Source organism: Sciurus carolinensis, chromosome X (assembly GCF_902686445.1).
Source record: "Sciurus carolinensis chromosome X, mSciCar1.2, whole genome shotgun sequence".
NCBI classification, from domain to species: Eukaryota; Metazoa; Chordata; class Mammalia; order Rodentia; family Sciuridae; genus Sciurus; species Sciurus carolinensis.
In genome coordinates this window covers 878,196-895,695 of record NC_062232.1, presented here as the reverse complement: position 1 = coordinate 895,695, position 17,500 = coordinate 878,196, and the positions used below count along the sequence as shown (strand labels likewise).

At 57.6% G+C, this 17,500-nt stretch overlaps 1 protein-coding gene across 2 annotated transcripts in view; it reads right to left on the bottom strand.

The window, feature by feature from the left end:
• Positions 1-11,881, bottom strand: part of Il3ra (interleukin 3 receptor subunit alpha) — a 21,667-nt gene extending 9,786 nt beyond the window's left edge. For both annotated transcript variants that reach the window (XM_047536431.1, XM_047536432.1), the window contains exons 1-4: positions 11,359-11,881; positions 8,220-8,297; positions 1,596-1,714; positions 1,110-1,221 (exon numbers count right to left, since the gene is read on the bottom strand). In XM_047536431.1, the coding sequence (XP_047392387.1) occupies positions 1,110-1,221; positions 1,596-1,714; positions 8,220-8,283 (295 nt within the window). In that variant the 5' untranslated portion in view covers positions 8,284-8,297; positions 11,359-11,881. The remainder of the gene's footprint in view (positions 1-1,109; positions 1,222-1,595; positions 1,715-8,219; positions 8,298-11,358) is intronic.
• Positions 11,882-17,500: the final 5,619 nt, after the last annotated feature.

The following is a 17,500-nucleotide window of genomic DNA, read 5'->3' as shown; positions in this document are numbered from 1 at the left end:
GGAGGAGGAGGAGGAGATGGAGGAGGAGGAGATGGAGGAGGAGGAGGAGGAGGAGGAGATGGAGGAGGACGAGATGGAGGAGGAGGAGATGGAGGAGAAGGAGGAGATGGAGGAGGAGGAGGAGATGGAGGAGGAGATGGAGGAGGAGGAGGAGGAGATGGAGGAGGAGGAGGACATGGAGGAGGAGGAGATGGAGGAGGAGGAGGAGATGGAGGAGGAGGAGATGGAGGAGGAGATGGAGGAGGAGGAGGAGGAGATGGAGGAGGAGGAGGAGGAGATGGAGGAGGAGGAGGAGGAGATGGAGGAGGAGGAGGAGGAGGAGATGGAGGAGGAGGAGGAGGAGATGGAGGAGGAGGAGGAGGAGATGGAGGAGGAGGAGGAGGAGATGGAGGAGGAGGAGGAGATGGAGGAGGAGGAGATGGAGGAGGAGGAGATGGAGGAGGAGGAGATGGAGGAGGAGGAGGAGGAGGAGCAGGAGATGGAGGAGGAGGAGGAGGAGATGGAGGAGCAAGAGGAGGAGGAGATGGAGGAGCAGGAGGAGGAGGAGATGGAGGAGCAGGAGGAGGAGGAGATGGAGGAGGAGGAGGAGGAGATGGAGGAGATGGAGGAGCAGGAGGAGGAGGAGGAGGAGGAGATGGAAGAGATGGAGGAGGAGGAGGAGATGAAGGAGGAGGAGATGGAGGAGATGGAGGAGGAGGAGATGGAGGAGATGGAGGAGGAGGACATGGAGGAGCAGGAGGAGGAGGAGGAGATGGAGGAGGAGGAGATGGAGGAGGAGATGGAGGAGGAGGAGGAGGAGGAGGAGATTGAGCAGGAGGAGGAGCAGGAGGAGATGAAGGAGAAGGAGGAGATGAAGGAGGAGGAGGAGATGGAGGAGGAGGAGGAGGAGGAGGAGGAGATGGAGGAGGAGGAGGAGATGGAGGAGGAGGAGGAGATGGAGGAGGAGGAGGAGGAGGAGGAGGAGGAGGAGATGGAGGAGGAGGAGATGGAGGAGGAGGAGGAGGAGATGGAGGAGGAGGAGGAGGAGCAGGAGGAGCAGGAGGAGGAGGACGAGGGGACCCAGCGTGCTCATCCCAAAGGCCACTGGAAGGGAGGCGCTTCCTTCCTACCTCGCTCGGGGAACAGGATCCAGGTGGAGAAGGGGGGGCTGTGCACCTGGACCGTGTACTTGGTCACGTTGCACAGGGAGAGAGTCTGGTAGGAGCAGTATGTGTCCTGCGCCTGGAGGACAGGGACACGCGGGGACTGCTTAGGACACCCCCTGGGTCTCGGCCTCCGCCTGAGACACCCAGCCTCCAGGAGTGGGGGGAACGCACGTCTGCCGTTCAGGCCCCCAGCCTGAGAGACCTGCTGTGGCAGCCCTCGGTGACAGGTGAAGGGTCGTCACTAGCGCGGTCTGACCCTCGCAGACACGGGCCATCTTGGACGTCCCCCACAGGAGGCCGCCGGGCCTCGGTGCTTATAAGTGATCCCTCCCCCATCCGTGGCCGGGTCGGGAGCAGGACCGGCTGGTTCCGATGCTGGAGATGGGCTTGCCCTTCAGGCTCCATGCGCACGTGAAAGCGGGTGCCTGGCATGCAGAGAGCATGGTTTACCCACTGCTGTTGATCCGGATCCTTGGTGCACAGAATCTTAGACGCACGTGCATTGAGCTCCCAGGTTAATCTGCCCCGTTCCGGATCCATCCTTACGTTCTGGATCGGTGGCTTTGGCCCTAAAGATGAGGAGGGGGAGGAGCAGGAGGAGCCTGAGTGAGGAGACACAGGAGACTCCAAGCGGAGCATTCCCGCCTCCCCACCCACCCCTGTGGACTCGGCCCCTGTCCTTGGAGGTAGCAGCTGCGCCCGGATGAGTCCCTACTACACACCGGCAGCAGCCCCGAGCCAGGAGCACCACCGTGATCTCATCCGATTTCCCAACGGTGGGAAGAAAACACTCATCAAAACAGAGAAGTTGTGTTGTCTGTTTATGTGAGAACCACCTTTGAGACTGGGATATCCGGGTGCACGGCTCAGTTTTACATCATTTTTATGGAAAAATGTCTTGTGGTTCAAAGTTTCAGAGGTTCAGTCCATGGTGGGCCGACTCCATGGCTCTGGCCCAAGGTGAGGCAGAACAAAATGGCGCAAGGGCCTGGAGGAGGAGAGCAGCTCAGGACGTGGCACCAAGAAGCAGAGAGAGCTCTGCTCACCAGGGACCAGATATAAACCCCAAGGAGCCAGGGACAGGATATAGTCCCCATGGAGCCAGGGACAGGATATAGTCCCCATGGAGCCAGGGACAGGATATAGTCCCCATGGAGCCAGGGACAGGATATAGTCCCCAAGGAACCAGGGACAGGATATAGTCCCCAAGGAGCCAGGGACAGGATATAGTCCCCAAGGAGCCAGGGACAGGATATAGTCCCCATGGAGCCAGGGACAGGACATAGTCCCCATGGAGCCAGGGACAGGATACAGTCCCCAAGGAGCCAGGGACAGGATACAGTCCCCAAGGAGCCAGGGACAGGATATAGTCCCCAAGGAGCCAGGGACAGGATATAGTCCCCAGGGAGCCAGGGACAGGATATAGTCCCCATGGAGCCAGGGACAGGATATAGTCCCCAAGGACCCAGGGACAGGATATAGTCCCCAAGGAGCCAGGGACAGGATATAGTCCCCATGGAACCGGGGACAGGATATAGTCCCCGGGGAGCCGGGGACAGGATATAGTCCCCAAGGAGCCGGGGACAGGATACAGTCCCCATGGAACCAGGGACAGGATATAGTCCCCATGGAACCAGGGACAGGATATAGTCCCCATGGAACCAGGGACAGGATATAGTCCCCAGGGAGCCAGGGACAGGATATAGTCCCCATGGAACCAGGGACAGGATATAGTCCCCATGGAACCAGGGACAGGATATAGTCCCCAGGGAGCCAGGGACAGGATATAGTCCCCATGGAACCAGGGACAGGATATAGTCCCCATGGAACCAGGGACAGGATATAGTCCCCATGGAACCAGGGACAGGATATAGTCCCCGGGGAGCCGGGGACAGGATCTAGTCCCAAGACCTTGCTCCCAGCGACCTGCTTCCTGCAGCCATGCGCCACCTGCCTGTAGTCACCACCCACTGGTCCCACGGAACCTTCGATGCGCTCGTGGATTAGCACCTGGGACCCCCGTCACGCGCACAGGCAGCACTTCCAGAGCTTTATCTAGACTAGAACTTGGTTTGGTTTTCGCAGTGGGATCGAGTCCGGAAGCTCCGTCGCGAGGGGCCTCTGGAGACAGGTCCTGCTGAGGCAGCGAGGCTGGCCTTCCACCTGCGTACTCCTGCCTCAGCCTTCTCAGTCGCTGGGGTTGCAGGCAGGCGCCGCGGCACGAGCTGCGAGTTGGGTGACACTTAAGACCTAAGCACGGACATATCGTGTCTTTCATCCTGATTTTCTTTTGAGCTTGTCAGGATAACTGAGGCCTGAAAACACCTGGCAGACCTTTTTAGGTGTGGAAAATGTAGTGTTCAGGGTCCTGAACGGGTCCCTAGAGCGCAGGCTCTTGCACACGCACGCACTCAGCCTCGTGCCTCCGAATCTCACCCGCTTTCGCTGACGCAGAGTCGGGCCTCATGCAAACAGGCGAGCGCGTGTGGACCGAGGCGTTTTGACTCGTCTTGCTTCGCTGCAAATACACGTCGCCTACGACCCGCGCGCTGCTGAAGAGCGTGGCGCTGAACCAGAGAGGAAAAGGCAGGAGCAGGCGGTGCACGGTGCAGGGGCAGGTGGCTCGGAGCACAGCTTGGGACCGTGTCCTGTCCCTGACTTTTCCCGTGCCCTCTGCTTCCCGAGAGTCTGGGTAGCTTGGGGGACAGGGAGACGTGCTGTGGCGCCTTTGCTGCACGGACTCAGCCTAAGCAGTGGGTTCTGTAAAGTAGGAGTTCACGTGCACGCGCACGCATGCGCACACGTGCAGTAGCGCATTCGCAGTGACGATGCCGCACGACAGACTCCTTACACGTGTCCGTGCCACGTAGAGCTCGCTTACCTTTATCTATGCTCACACGGATACACACGTGTGAAATCCACAGAAAGTAACGGAATGAAGACGTTTCCTGGAAATGATTCCATGAAACCTCCGCTTAAGAGCCTTCCTAAGAGTTATTTCCGATTCACTGAAGTTGAGGTCAGAGATAAAGTGAAGTTCAAAGCAAAAAAGAAAGAAAAAGGAAGGAAGGAGGGAGGTTGGAAGGGAGGGACGGAGGGGCAGGCTGCAAGAACAGAGACCCCGCGACTACTAGAAGCAAAACCAACCTCGGTGCCCTTCAATAGATGAGTGGATAAAGGAAATGTGGCATATACACAGTGAAATATTACTCAGCCATGAAGAAGAATGAAATGATGGCATTTGCTGGTAAATGGATGGAGTGTCGGCCTAGGACCCGACGTCCTCAACAAGACCCCGAAAGAGCAAGAAGTAAAATCAAGAATCAATCAATGGGATGGAATCAAACCAAAGAGCTGCTTCTCAGCAAAAGAAACCATCAGTCATGCGAAGAGGGCACCTATGGAGTGGGAGAAAATCTATACCACACGCACCTCAGATAGAGCACCCATCTCCGGGATGTGTAAAGAACTTGCAAAACTTAACACCAACAAAGAAAAAAAACAATTAACAAATGGGCGAAGGAACTGAACAGACACTTCACAGAAGAAGAAATACAATCCATCTACAAATATATGAAAAAATGTTGAATATCTGTAGCAATTAGAGAAATACAAATCAAAACGACTGAGATTCCATCTCACCGCAGTCAGAATGGCCATGATCAACAAGACCAGCAACCATAAGTGTGGGCGAGGACGTGGGGAAAAGGTCCACTCACACATGGCTGGTGGGAATGCAAAATGGTGCAGCCACTCTGGAAAGGAGGGTGGAGATTCCTCAGGACACTTGGAATGGAACCACCATGTGACCCAGCTATCCCACTCCTCGGTTTATACCCAAAGGACTTAAAATCAGCACACTACAGTGACACAGCCACATCAGTGTTTATAGCAGCTCAACTCACAATAGCCAAGCTATGGAACCAACCTGGGTGCCCTTCAACAGATGATGGGATAAAGGAAATGTGGCATATACACAATGGAATATTACTCAGCCATGAAGAAGAATGAAATGATGGCATTTGGTGGTAAATGGATGGAGCTGGAGAATATTATGCTCAATGAAATAAGCCAAACCTAAAAAACCAAAGGCTGAATGTTCTCTCTGATATGCAGATGCTAATTCACAATAAGGGGTGGGTAGGGAAGAATGGAGGTACTTTAGATCAGGTAGAGGGAGTGAAGGGAGGGAAGGGTGTGGGGCAGGAAGGACAGTAGAGTGAACAGACCTGATGACTCATGTGCATGTGTGACTGCATGACCATGTGATCCTGCAACATGGACAGTCAGAAAAATGAGATGACCCTCCATTTACGTCTGATCTGTCAAAACGCATCCATGCCTTCTGCTGTCAGGTGCAACTCATCAGATCAAATAAAAGGATTTAGACACTGAAAAAAGGAGAAAATGAGAGACTGGAAAGAACTCAGCTCTAACTGGCAGGAAGCACCTGGAGAAGGTTCTAGAGACCCTGGCCCTACGATACTGCTGCTCTCATGTGATCTGATCCAGGTGTGAGGTTCAGGGGACTCAGGCAAAAAAAAAAAGTAAAATAAAATAAAGTCAGAATTTTAGGATGTGTCACATGCAAAAAAGAAACACTTGCATATTGTAGTCCTGAGTCCAGAACAGCCCTGGCCTTGAGGAACACCCACAGCTCCTGCTGACGCAGAGACATTCAGAGGGGAAAGGATCAGGTTAGGAGAGCTGTATCCAAATGTGGATTAATCCACTTGGATGGACTCACTGGGTGGTGACTGTAGGCAGGTGGCATGTGAATGGAGGAGCTGGGTCACTGGGGACATGCCTTGGGGACTATATCCTGTCCCCGGCTCCTTGGGGACTCTATCCTGACCCTGACTCCTTGGGGACTATATCCTGTCCCTGGCTCTTTGGGGACTATATCCTGTCCCTGGCTCCTTGGGGACTATATCCTGTCCCTGGTTCCCTGGGGACTATATCCTGTCCCTGGCTCCCTGGGGACTATATCCTGTCCCTGGTTCCTTGGGGACTATATCCTGTCCCTGGCTCCTTGGGGACTATACCCTGTCCCTGGCTCCATGGGGACTATATCCTGTCCCTGGCTCCTTGGGGACTATACCCTGTCCCTGGCTCCTTGGGGACTATATCCTGTCCCTGGCTCCTTGGGGACTATATCCTGTCCCTGGCTCCTTGGGGACTATATCCTGTCCCTGGCTCCATGGGGTTTACATCTGGTCCCTGGTGAGCAGAGCTCTCTCTGCTTCCTGGTGCCACGTCCTGAGCTGCTCTCCTCTTCCAGGCCCTTCCGCCATTTTGTTCTGCCTCACCTTGGGCCAGAGTCATGGAGTCGGCCCACCATGGACTGAACCTCTGACACCATGAGCCGCAATAAATCTTTTGTCTTTTAAGTTGTTCTTTCAGATATTCAGTCACAGCAAGGAAAACCTGAGGGACACAGAGGGACTAGCCAAGTGCAGAACTGGGAAAGGAACCGGAGTGTGGTGTGAGGGAGCCCTAAGGAATGGACGGTGCCTGTCCAGCCAGCGACATGGGATGGAGGGATACCGAGCTCATCCCGCCCTCGTGCAGGGCTCCCCTGAGCTCTCCCAGGAGGTGGGCAGCCAGGCACGGGGTAGGGGGATCCTGGGTCGTCGACTAAGCACGTGGAGTAGAATCACCTGGGGCGGGTTAAGGTATCTCCCTGGGGATGCGTGTCCCTTCCTTGCCTCCACAGCCTCCAACGGGACCCTTAGGGGAAACGGAGTCTCTGCAGAGGCAGTGAGTGCAGGACCCTGAGAGGAGCTCCTCCTGGTCAGGGTGGCCCTGAGGCCATGGCCGTGTCCTCACAAGAGACAGAAGAGGAGACACAGACACAGAGGAGGAGCCATGTGGAGACGGAGGCAGAGGCTGGAGGGCTGGGGCCACCAGCCCAGGGCCACCTGGAGCCCCAAGAGCTGGAGAGGCAGGAAGGAGCCTCCCTGAGCCTGTGGAGGCAGCTGGACTCCATGGGAAGAGGCTGGTCCTGTCCACATCTTGACCCAGAACCTGTGCAGGGGACCTGGTGTGGACATGGGGTCTCTGCAGAGGCAGTGAGTGCAGGACCCTGAGAGGAGCTCCTCCTGGGCAGGGTGGCCCTGAGGCCATGGCCGTGTCCTCACAAGAGACAGAAGAGGAGACACGGACACAGAGGAGGAGGCAGTGGAGACGGAGGCAGAGGCTGGAGGGCTGGGGCCACCAGCCCAGGGCCACCTGGAGCCCAAGAGCTGGAGAGGCAGGAAGGAGCCTCCCTGAGCCTGTGGAGTCAGCTGGACACCATGGGAAGAGGCCGGGGTGGGTCACTTGAGATGTGGTCCTTCTCTGATGGGTACAGATTTCAGGCTCCCTCACTGACCACGGGGACGCCTGTGGCCCAGGTGGCCTCTAACCAGCGCATCTGTCTGGAAAGAGCCACTGAGACTCGCTCCTGTCCTGGGCGTCCCTGTGGCAGCCTGGGGCCACCTGCAGCCCAGGGCCTGAGGACCGTGTCTGGGCTCAGAGAATCTGGCCTGTGAGGCTCTGATGTCCCCACCAGCGGCTTCTCCTGCCCCTGGAGGCTGCTGGACTTGCCACGTGGAGCAGGGGCTGGTTTCCCTGGAGGGTCAGGGGACCCCGTGCGGGAAGCTGACCCGCCCTCGGGGCCTCCTCCCCACCCTCCCGCTTCTGCTCGGTCCTCCCGTGGCCGGGCAGGTCCCTGTCCAAATCCCCTCTGAGAATTCCCAGGGCAGCCGGACGCCAGGGTCTCTCCGCTTCCCCAGCCGGCGCGGAGAAGACGCCCCTGGTCGCCATCTCCCGTCAGAACGCGACCAGGATCAGCGACGGTCCTCGCACCTGGGCCTCCCCACAGCGCCGGGCGGGGCGGCCTCCTGGCGCGTCCTGGCTCTGGGGCTGCGGTGGGTTTTGCAAGATCCCGATTGCGACACCCGCTAGTGTCACAGGACGCCCCACAGGGGGGTCGCGGAAGGCGCAGGACGACTCTGTCAGCCTCCCCACCGCGCGGAAGGCTTGGTTGCAACGGAAAACCCACAGAGCGCGCGTCTTCCCTCCAGCGCTTACCCTGGGCGGCTTCCTGCGGGAGGCAGGCGGGCGTCAGAAGCATCAGGAGCCGGAGGACGTCCATGCTGGCTGCGGCTCCTGGGGGAGAGGGGATGCGGGTCACCAGAGAAGGGACGGCTAGCCGGCAGGGAGGCTGGGGGAGGTTGGGCTCCTTAGGGACCTGTAAGGAGAGCCTGGGAGGAGGCTGGACTCCTTAGGAATCTGAGTAGGGAGGCTTCAAGGAGACTGGGCTCCCTAGAAGCCAGTGTGAACAGGCTAGAGGGAGGCTGACCTCCTTAGGAACATGAGTAGGGAGGCTGGGAGGAGGAGGCTGGGCTCCTTAGGAATCTGAGCAGGGAGGCTTCAAGGAGATTGGACTCCTTAGAAGCCAGTGTGAACAGGCTAAAGGGAGGCTGACCTCCTTAGGATCCTGAGTAGGGAGGCTGGGTGGAGGCTGGCCTCCTTGGGCACCTGGGTGGAGGCCTCGCGTGTGCACCTGTAGGAACGCACGCGTGCGTTCGTGCTCAGGAGTCTGCGCACGTGGATGTGCGTGCTCGCCGTTTTGAGAGCGCGCCCGCCCCTGCGGCTTAGCCTGCTCTTGGCTCGGGGCCTGCAGAGGCCGGGAAAGAGGCAGCCCCGGTGCACCGGAAACACCGGGAGGACAAAGCCGTGGCAGGAAGCCAGTTCTAAGGCGGGATGGGCTGCCGAGCTGGTTTCCGTAACCGCGCGCCCCGAGGGACCCCTGCGCGGAGCCGGGCGTCTCCCCTGCGCCCCTGGCAAGGCCGCCCCCGCACACGCGCTCTCCGCGCCTGTCCCGTTTGGCAGCCTTCTGGGCCCCTGGGCGGGCCAGCTCCGGGGTCTGCAGGTGGGCCTCCACCCGCGGCCTCCTCCCTGCGGCCTCCTAGTGAGCATCTTATCGCCCTTGCTTAGACGGAGCCGGGTCCTCCCGGCTGGATCCCGCTGGCCACTCAAGCCAACGACCCCAGGGGAACTCCGGAGCCGGCTGCTGGGAAACTCCCCTCCCCAGGGGCGCATCTGGCGGGGTCCGCAGGAGCGTGCGCGCCCCGGGGGCTGGGCCGGAGGAGGGGCTGCCGGCTGCCCCGACCCGCGGGGCTGCGCTCATTGTAACGCAGTGAGCTCTTCCCGCCGGCCTCCCCAGATTCGGCCTCCGCAAGTCCAGAGAGCAGGAATCTTTGCACGAACGCAATTCAATAGGCTGATCCCAGGGGGCTTCGTTCCCGAGCGGAGGGACAGCAGGAGAGAAGGCGGCGGATAAACCGCAGAAGCGCCTCTGAAGTGAAAGCAGCCCCCTGGGAGAGTCTCCCAGGACCGGGTGAAGGGCGGAGTCTGGAAGGGGCCACCCCCAGTCCGTCCTCGCCCTCCGTAAAGTCCCCATGCAATATTCTAAAAGGCCCCAGATCACACCCGCCATAGGCAAAGTCTCAACATTTTGCACAAAGACACCCCCAGATTGACCTGGGAGGGTCATGGTTAGCGGAGGGAGGTGCCCGTTCCCCGCATCCGCTCCGACGAAAGCGAGCTCTGCACACGGCCGCAGCCGCAGCTGAGGCAGACTGAGCAAGCGGCCGCTGTCCCTCAGAGGGGTGACTTGCTTCCAAAGCAAATCTCAACCAGGCGCGGTGGTGGCGCACACCTGTGATCCCAGCCACCTGGGAGGCTGAGGCAGGAGGATGGCGAGTTAGAGGCCAGCCTCTGACACTGGGTGTGACCCAGAGTTGGAGGGCCCCTGAGCTTCAGTCCCCAGTGCTCAAGAAAAAATTTGCAACCGCCTTGTCATTTCTTCTTGCAGCAAAGGCCAGGGCCGGGCCTCTGGGAAGCCAAGCTCCTAGGCCTGGGGTCCGGCAGAGACTGGCAGGCCCGGGGAACAAGGCTCGGGACCCAGGGGAGGCCCCGCCATTTCCCGCCCGGCCGGCTGGGGGAGGCTGGGTCCAGCCCATTGCAGAAGGCCAGGTGCCCTGAGACCCGCTGACTGAGCTGTCAGATGAGACTCCCAGAATGTGCCTTTAAGATTCCTTGATGTGACATTTGCACGGTGAAAAATGTCACCATTGAGAAGTGCCCAGGTCCGCAGCCCATAGCACCGGGAGAGTCCTGGGCCTCTAACTAGATCCAAGCAGCCTCATCTCCCCCAAGAGAGGCCGGCCTCCTCAGCAGTCCCTCCCGGGGCCCCTGCACAGCTCCCGAAACCGCCCACCACGGTCTGTCTCTGGATTTGCCTAATTTAATCCGCGCCCTCCCCCACCCCAGTCCAGGGAGGCATGTTGACAAACCCCTGTGGTTTTTTGTTTGTTTGTTTGCTTTGTTTTGTTTTTAATTTTGAGACAGGCTTTCATTAAGTTCACCCAGGCTGTTCTCAAACTTAGAATCCTCCTGCCTCAGCCTCCCAAGCTGCTGGGATCACCGGCCTGCGCAGCTGTGCCTGGCAATTTGCCTGTTCAGAACATCTCGATCTCATGGGAACCAGGCGCTGAGTGGCCTTTTGCATCTGCCCTTTCTCCCTGGGCATCATGTTCTCAAGACCCATCTCTGTTATAGCCCATCTCGGACCTCCATCCCTTTTCAGGGCTGAGTCATATTCCACTATGTGGGTGGAGCACATTAGGTCCATCCATTCCTTTTCACTATTGAGTCATATTCCACACAGTGGACGGGCCACATTTGGTCCATTCACAGGGGGTGGCTGGCTGGACTATTTCCACCTTTTGTCTATGGGGAGTGCCTGGGCCACCCGTGAGCTGTGTCCCACCACCGTGAGATTGAGTGCCAGCTTCCCAGGCAGCTCTTGGCCAGCCAGCCCCTGGCCAGCCAAGCCCGGGCCCAGGCTGGACCTGCAGCAGGTCGTTCATATCCCCAGGAACCCAGCGGGCACGGTGGAGCCGGGTGGAGTTGACCCTCACCCTAGGCCTTACCCACCCCAGGGGACTGTCGCATGGGCAGGGAACCTGCTTCTGCCGGACAGGATCCTGGGCATCCCTGCTGGGACCCAGGGTGGGCGGGGCCGGCTCCTCTCAGCTCAGACGGTCACGTCCCAAGGCCCTGTGGCAGGTGTGACCCCACCTTGGTGGCCTGCCCAGGTCTCTCCTGGAGGAAGGTGCGCCCCCGGCCTCCCCGCGGCTCCTCCGGGCACAGCCCGTCTTACCGGCCGGCGGCAGCGAAGCCCGGCCCCGGGGGCTCCCGCTCGGCGTCCCCAGCCCGGATCCTGGTGTCTCTGATTTTCGATTTTCGTTTACGGGAACAAGTTTCCACGAACAGAAAGCGAAGGAGCCGCGGGCGGGCGTCCTGCAGGCTGCGGGCGGGCGCCTCCGGCGCGGAGGCTGCGGCGAGAGTCCGGCGGGGCGGCGACCCGCGAGGAGCCCCGGCCCCGCTCAGCCGCGGCCCAGCCCTGCGCTCCCGGGGCCGGCGCGCCTTCTGGGCGGGGGGTCATTTTCCTGCTGCCATCGCGGCCCCGGTTCCTCTTTGCGGCCTGATGGTGACCGCTCAGCCTTCGCGGGGCTTGAGCAACTTCCTGCCGCGGTGAAGCCGCGGGGAGCGCGACCTGCCCGCCCAGGGGCTCCCGGCGGCCTCCGCCTCCGCCGCGGGGACGCGACCCCGTCTGCTGCCCCGGCTTTGCCCGGTGAGGTCCCAGCCCCGCTGGGGCGGCCACGGCCACCGGCTGCGCTGGACAGGGCTGGACACAGTGGGTGTTTCCCTGAGCTCAGCGGAGCTGCTGCCCGCGCTGCGTCCAGCCTCCTTCCTGGCCTCCTTCCTGGCCTCGCTCCTGGGACTCACCCCCTCCCAAGGCCGTCACAGGAGCGTGTCTGCGCCAGCTGGGGCCTCGCAGCAAGGCCAGGCTGGGAAGTGGGTCCCTGCAGAGCCAGTGAGTGCAGGGTCCTGAGAGGAGCCCCTCCTGGTCAGGGTGGCCCTGAGGCCATGGCCGTGTCCTCACAAGAGACAGAAGAGGAGACACAGACACAGAGGAGGAGCCACGTGGAGACGGAGGCAGAGGCTGGAGGGCTGGGGCCACCAGCCCAGGGCCACCTGGAGCCCAGGAGCTGGAGAGGCAGGAAGGAGCCTCCCTGAGCCTGTGGAGGCAGCTCAGCCTCTGGTCCCAGCCTCCGCCCTGCAGGCTGGGCAGCTGCATTCCTGTGGTTGAGTCTTGAGACCTGCGGTCATTTCTTCAGGGAACCCCAGGGATCTCAGCCCGGACCCCCCTCCCTGGGTCCCATGCAGCACCTGCTGCAGACGGAAGCTCCCGTCCCCCAGGGTGAGGTTGGGTCTCCTTTCTCTGGAGCCTCTGGGTCAATGCTCAGCTGGTTAGGAACCCAGCGATTCTGAAATGCACCGTGCAGGACGGAGAGAGCCGGGTGCTTTGCTTGGTCCCGCTTGGTCCCTCTTGGCCCGCAGGCTGGGGAGACGGTGGCTTGAGCTGAGGAGGCCTTGGCTGTGGGGCTGTGGATGGATCCCCCCTGCTTGCCTGGCCCGGGCAGGGCAGGACTGGGGATCCCTGGGGGCCCCGCCCAGAGGAAGACCCGGGTGCCAAGTCCCCAAGGGGCAGGTCCAACCTGGCCCTGGGCAGGGATGGACAGGGCCAGACAATGGGGACATGGTGGGCGGGGCCAGGCTGGGCTTGGGCAGAGTGAGGGGCCTTCAGGACAGAGGGAGGCTGGCCTCTCCCTGGGGAGGCCCCTGCACACAGCTCGGCTGCTAAGATGCTCCGATCGCAGGAGCGGCCAGACCCAGGAAAGGGTCAGACTGCTCTCGGGGACCAAGACAGGGACCTTCCAGCTGCCAGGCAGCAGGACACCAGAGGAGGGGCTTCAGTTCTTCCCTTCCTGTGACCTGTTCCCTTTCTTCCTCTCCCTCCTCCCTCCCGGCCCTTTTTATAGCACAGAGATTGAACCCAGGCTGCTTAACCACTGAGCCGCATCCCCAGTCTTTCCCTTTTCATTTAGAGACAGAGTTGCTTGGATTCTTGCTAAGTTACTGAGGCTGGCCTCCAACTCGCCATCCTCCTGCCTCAGCCTCCCGAGACAGTGGGATCGCAGATGGGCGCCCTCCTGCGCCAGGCCAGATCTTCTTATCCAGTGTTTAGAGGGAAGCAGTTGGATCCCAGGACACCCAGGGATGCTGGTCACCATCAGGGGCCGGGTGGGGAGACCAGGAGGAACAGAAAGGAGGAAACGGGAGGGGACTCTGGGTGGATGGAGGCCACAGGGGAGGAGCTGGGGTGTTGGGACCCAAAATAGGGCCCTTTCGACACAGTCAGGGTGCACCTGCCATCCTCTGGGCACGGCAGGTGTGCAGGAGGGCAGGGCCGGCCTCGGGGTGCCCCCTGGACGGAGCTGGCTCACCAACTCGGGTACAGCCAGTGATGCCCAATGACACCGGGCGTCAGGGGCGGGTCACCTCTGCAGGGGGACCCAGGCCAGAGGGGCCTGGAGAGGTGACCCCGGGGCTTCCGTCTATCATCCCTGCAAAGGTCTGCACCCCGAGCCGCACCCCGACCCTTTGTGCTTATTACCCACAGACGGGTTGCCGAGTCTGGCCTCCAACTTGCCAGTCCTCCTGCCCCAGCCTCCCCAAGTCGCCGGGGTGACAGGCAGGCGTGCCTCTGTGCCCCCCAGTGCCACGGATCGTGAACCTGGCCTAGGACGTGGACGCTGCTTTAGGAGTAATCCGTAAATTTATATGCAGCGCTCTGTTGCCGGTTAGGGACTCTGTGGCCCTAAGGGGACGTTCAATAAATCACTTCATTGTATATTTATTTATGTATATTTAAAAATATATATAAATAAATCATAAAAAATTAAAATGATTATATAGTTAGAAAAAATTATAAATAGGAAATTATAGATCATATTTTATAAATTATATATATAAAAAATCATAAGTGAATCATATATTTATATATTTAATCAATATGAATATATGTAAATAAGTCAATAAAAGAATCTAAATAATTATAAAAAATTATAATTAGGAAATTATAAATCATATTTTATAAATCATATTTATAAAAATCATCAGTGAATTATATATGTATGTATTTAATCACTATAAGCATATGTAAATAAATCATTACAAAATTATAAATAATTATATATTTATAAAAAATTATAAATAGGAAATTATGAATCATATTTTATAAATCATATTTATAAAAATCATCAGTGAATTATATATGTATGTATTTAATCAATATGAATATATGTAAATAAATCAATAAAAGATACTAAATAATTATAAAAAATTATAATTAGGAAATTATAAATCATATTTTATGAATCATATTTATAAAAACCATCAGTGAATTATATATGTATGCATTTAATCACTATAAATATATGTAAGTAAATCATTACAAAATTATAAATAATTATATATTTATAAAAAATTATAAATAGGAAATTATGAATCATATTTTATAATTATATTTATAAAAAACCATAAATGAATTATATATTTATATATTTAATAAATACAAATATATGTGAATAAATTATAAAAAATTATGATCATGTATTTATAAAAAATTATAAATAGGAAATTATAAATTATATTTTATAAATCATATTTATAAAAAATATAAATGAATTATACATTTATAGATATTTAATAAATATAAATAGAAATAAATCATACATTCATCTATATATGTTTAATGAGTCTCCTCATTATATGCATTTTTATATTTGGTGTATCATCTATACTCTTTTACGTATAATCACGTCTATTTATATGCAATGAGCTATTATGAGTCTTTCTTTAAAAATTGGTTTTAGATATAATTATTTTGGAGGTCAGTGGATCTTTTGTTTCATTGCGGTCATTTACACGCGGTGTTGAGGACCCAGGGCCTCCCACGGGCCAGCAAGGGCTCTGTCCCTGAGCCCCAGCGACGACCTCAGGTGGCTCTCTCTTGCCTCGGGGAGACTGTGTGAGGGGACAGCTCATAAATCACATTATTATGATTATCTCAAGTGAGATGTTATTACTCGAAGCTGTTTTCTGCCTATCGTTAACCCGGTATGTTAGTATTTGGGCTCGTTTTAAGGATGACCGCGGATATTTACAGTGAGCTCCTTAATGCGAGTCTTCAGGAGACTCCACAGGGCTCTGTGGGAATTCAGGAGAGAAGGTTTAAGGTCCCACCTTTTACATTTTTTTTTCCTATTTTACTTTTTTACTTAATTTTTTTATTAAAATATTTTTTATGTTTAGAGACACGGTGTGAATCGACATCGGTACCTTTTCATATTCTGTGGATGCGACTCCACGTGGCTTGCCTGCCCCGCACCGAGAGTGACACATTCTACGACGTGCGTTTTGCACGAGCTCGTGTGGCGCACCCAGCACACGCCGGGGAGCACCCGGGCGGGGGAGCACCGGGGCCTCAGCACCCTCGACCTGCCATCTCAGCTCCCGGTGACACACTGTCGCCAGTCCCCGGGTTTTGTGATGGGGAGGGTCGGGGGTGGCACCCGGGGACTCGCCCCCCGTGCGGGGGAAGGGCTCTCCCGTGGTCAGCCCTGGACGTGGGATCGAAATGACCCGCTGCCGATTTTAGGTGGAGGGTCCGAGGTGGCGCGTCTACGTTTTCTGCTGCGTTTGCGGAGCGATGGTTGCTGCGAGGTCCTCTGAACGTCCCTGTCGGAATGTGAAGGGCCAGATCTGGACGGTCCAGCTGTGACGGGCAACCCTGGAGGAGACGAGAGACAGAGGGAGGGACAGAGGGAGGGATGCACGTTCCCACCCACGACTCGGCCCGCGGCCAGCTCAGCCAGATCTCTGTGGATCTGCAGTGGCCCCCTTGGGCTCCTGCGTGGACGGCGTGGTCCCCAGAGCAGCAGAGTCCAGAGTTGAAGCCACGGGTGGACTATCGGGGCGGGGCCTCCCGGAGGCGGGGCCTCTCAGGGGCGGGGCCTCCCGGAGGCGGGGCCTCTCGGGGGCGGGGCCTCCCGGAGGCGGGGCCTCTCGGGGGCGGGGCCTCCCGGAGGCGGGGCCTCTCGGGGGCGGGGCCTCCCGGAGGCGGGGCTTCTCGGGGGCGGGGCCTCCAGGAGGCGGGGCTTCTCGGGGGCGGGGCCTGGTGGGAGCAGCAGGCTCCGGGGCTGATTCGGAGACTATATCGTGTCCCTGGCTCCTGCCTGGCTCCGTCTCTCTCCGCGTGAGCTGAGCAGCGTTCCTGCCCCACACCCGCCCGTCTGCCAGGATGCGCTGCTTCATCTCAGGCCCAGAGAAGGGAGTCGGCCCGCCATGGGCTGAATCCTCTGCAACTCTGAGCAAAACCTCCCCTTCTCCTCCTCGAAGTCGTTTTCCTCAGGGGTCTTGTCACAGTGAAGAAGGGCTGCCTGGCGCACCCAGGGAAGAGGATGGAGCCCTCTGAGCCCGGGTCCCCTGCTGACAGAGGCGACGCTTTGCCCGTCCGCCCCGAGACCACAGGCATGCACGGGGGCTGCGCGCCCAGCACGCAGGGGTCGAGGAGCAGCGCAGTCCTTTCCAGCTTCTGCTCAGCCCCAGCCACGACTGCTTGAAGTCCCAGGGCCATGTCCGGGGGTGTCCCACCGTCTCTGCTTGCGGGTAGGTTGGCATCTGGAATAGCTTTTTACACAAGGAGAGCGGAGTTTGGTAGAAAATAAGAGAAGGAGCCAGAACTTCCAAATTGGAGCCCTGTCACTTTGCAGTGAAGGGGCTGAGGGGTAGTAAATAAAAGGATTCCACGTGGCTCCTCCTCTGTGTCTGTATCTCCTCTTCTGTCTCTTGTGAGGACATGGCCATGGCCTCAGGGCCACCCTGACCCAGGAGGATCCCAGGATCCTGCGCTGGAGGCCGTCCTTACCCTCTGGCTTAGGCAGACCTGGCCTCTGTGACCCCAGAGCTGCCTGCGGGATTCCCCAGGGTGAGGGGCTTCCCTAGTGAACGTTCCCAGTGAGAGCACATCTGGCCACAGGCTTTGCAGCATGACTCACCCTCACGATCTGGGGGGACATGTGATCTCCCCATGTCCCTGTGGCCATGGACGCTGGAACCTCCCATGGACGTCCCAGGACCTCGGTGCGATCTGCACAGTGCCGATGGGCAGTGCACGTGCATCTGCCTTTCCGAGGTGTTTGCCAGCACCGAGGGGGTCCTAGCCATTGTCCCGGAGCCTCTCCAACGGGGCCAGCGGCCAGGGAGCAAGGGTAACTCACAATCCATTGTGTCCTCGGGAGAATCCTGGGTGGACACGCATGAACCTTCCTGTGATTCTTCCAAACCCAAGGAAAATGGAGAGTTTCCAGAGCTGTACTGGGAGAACAGTGTCA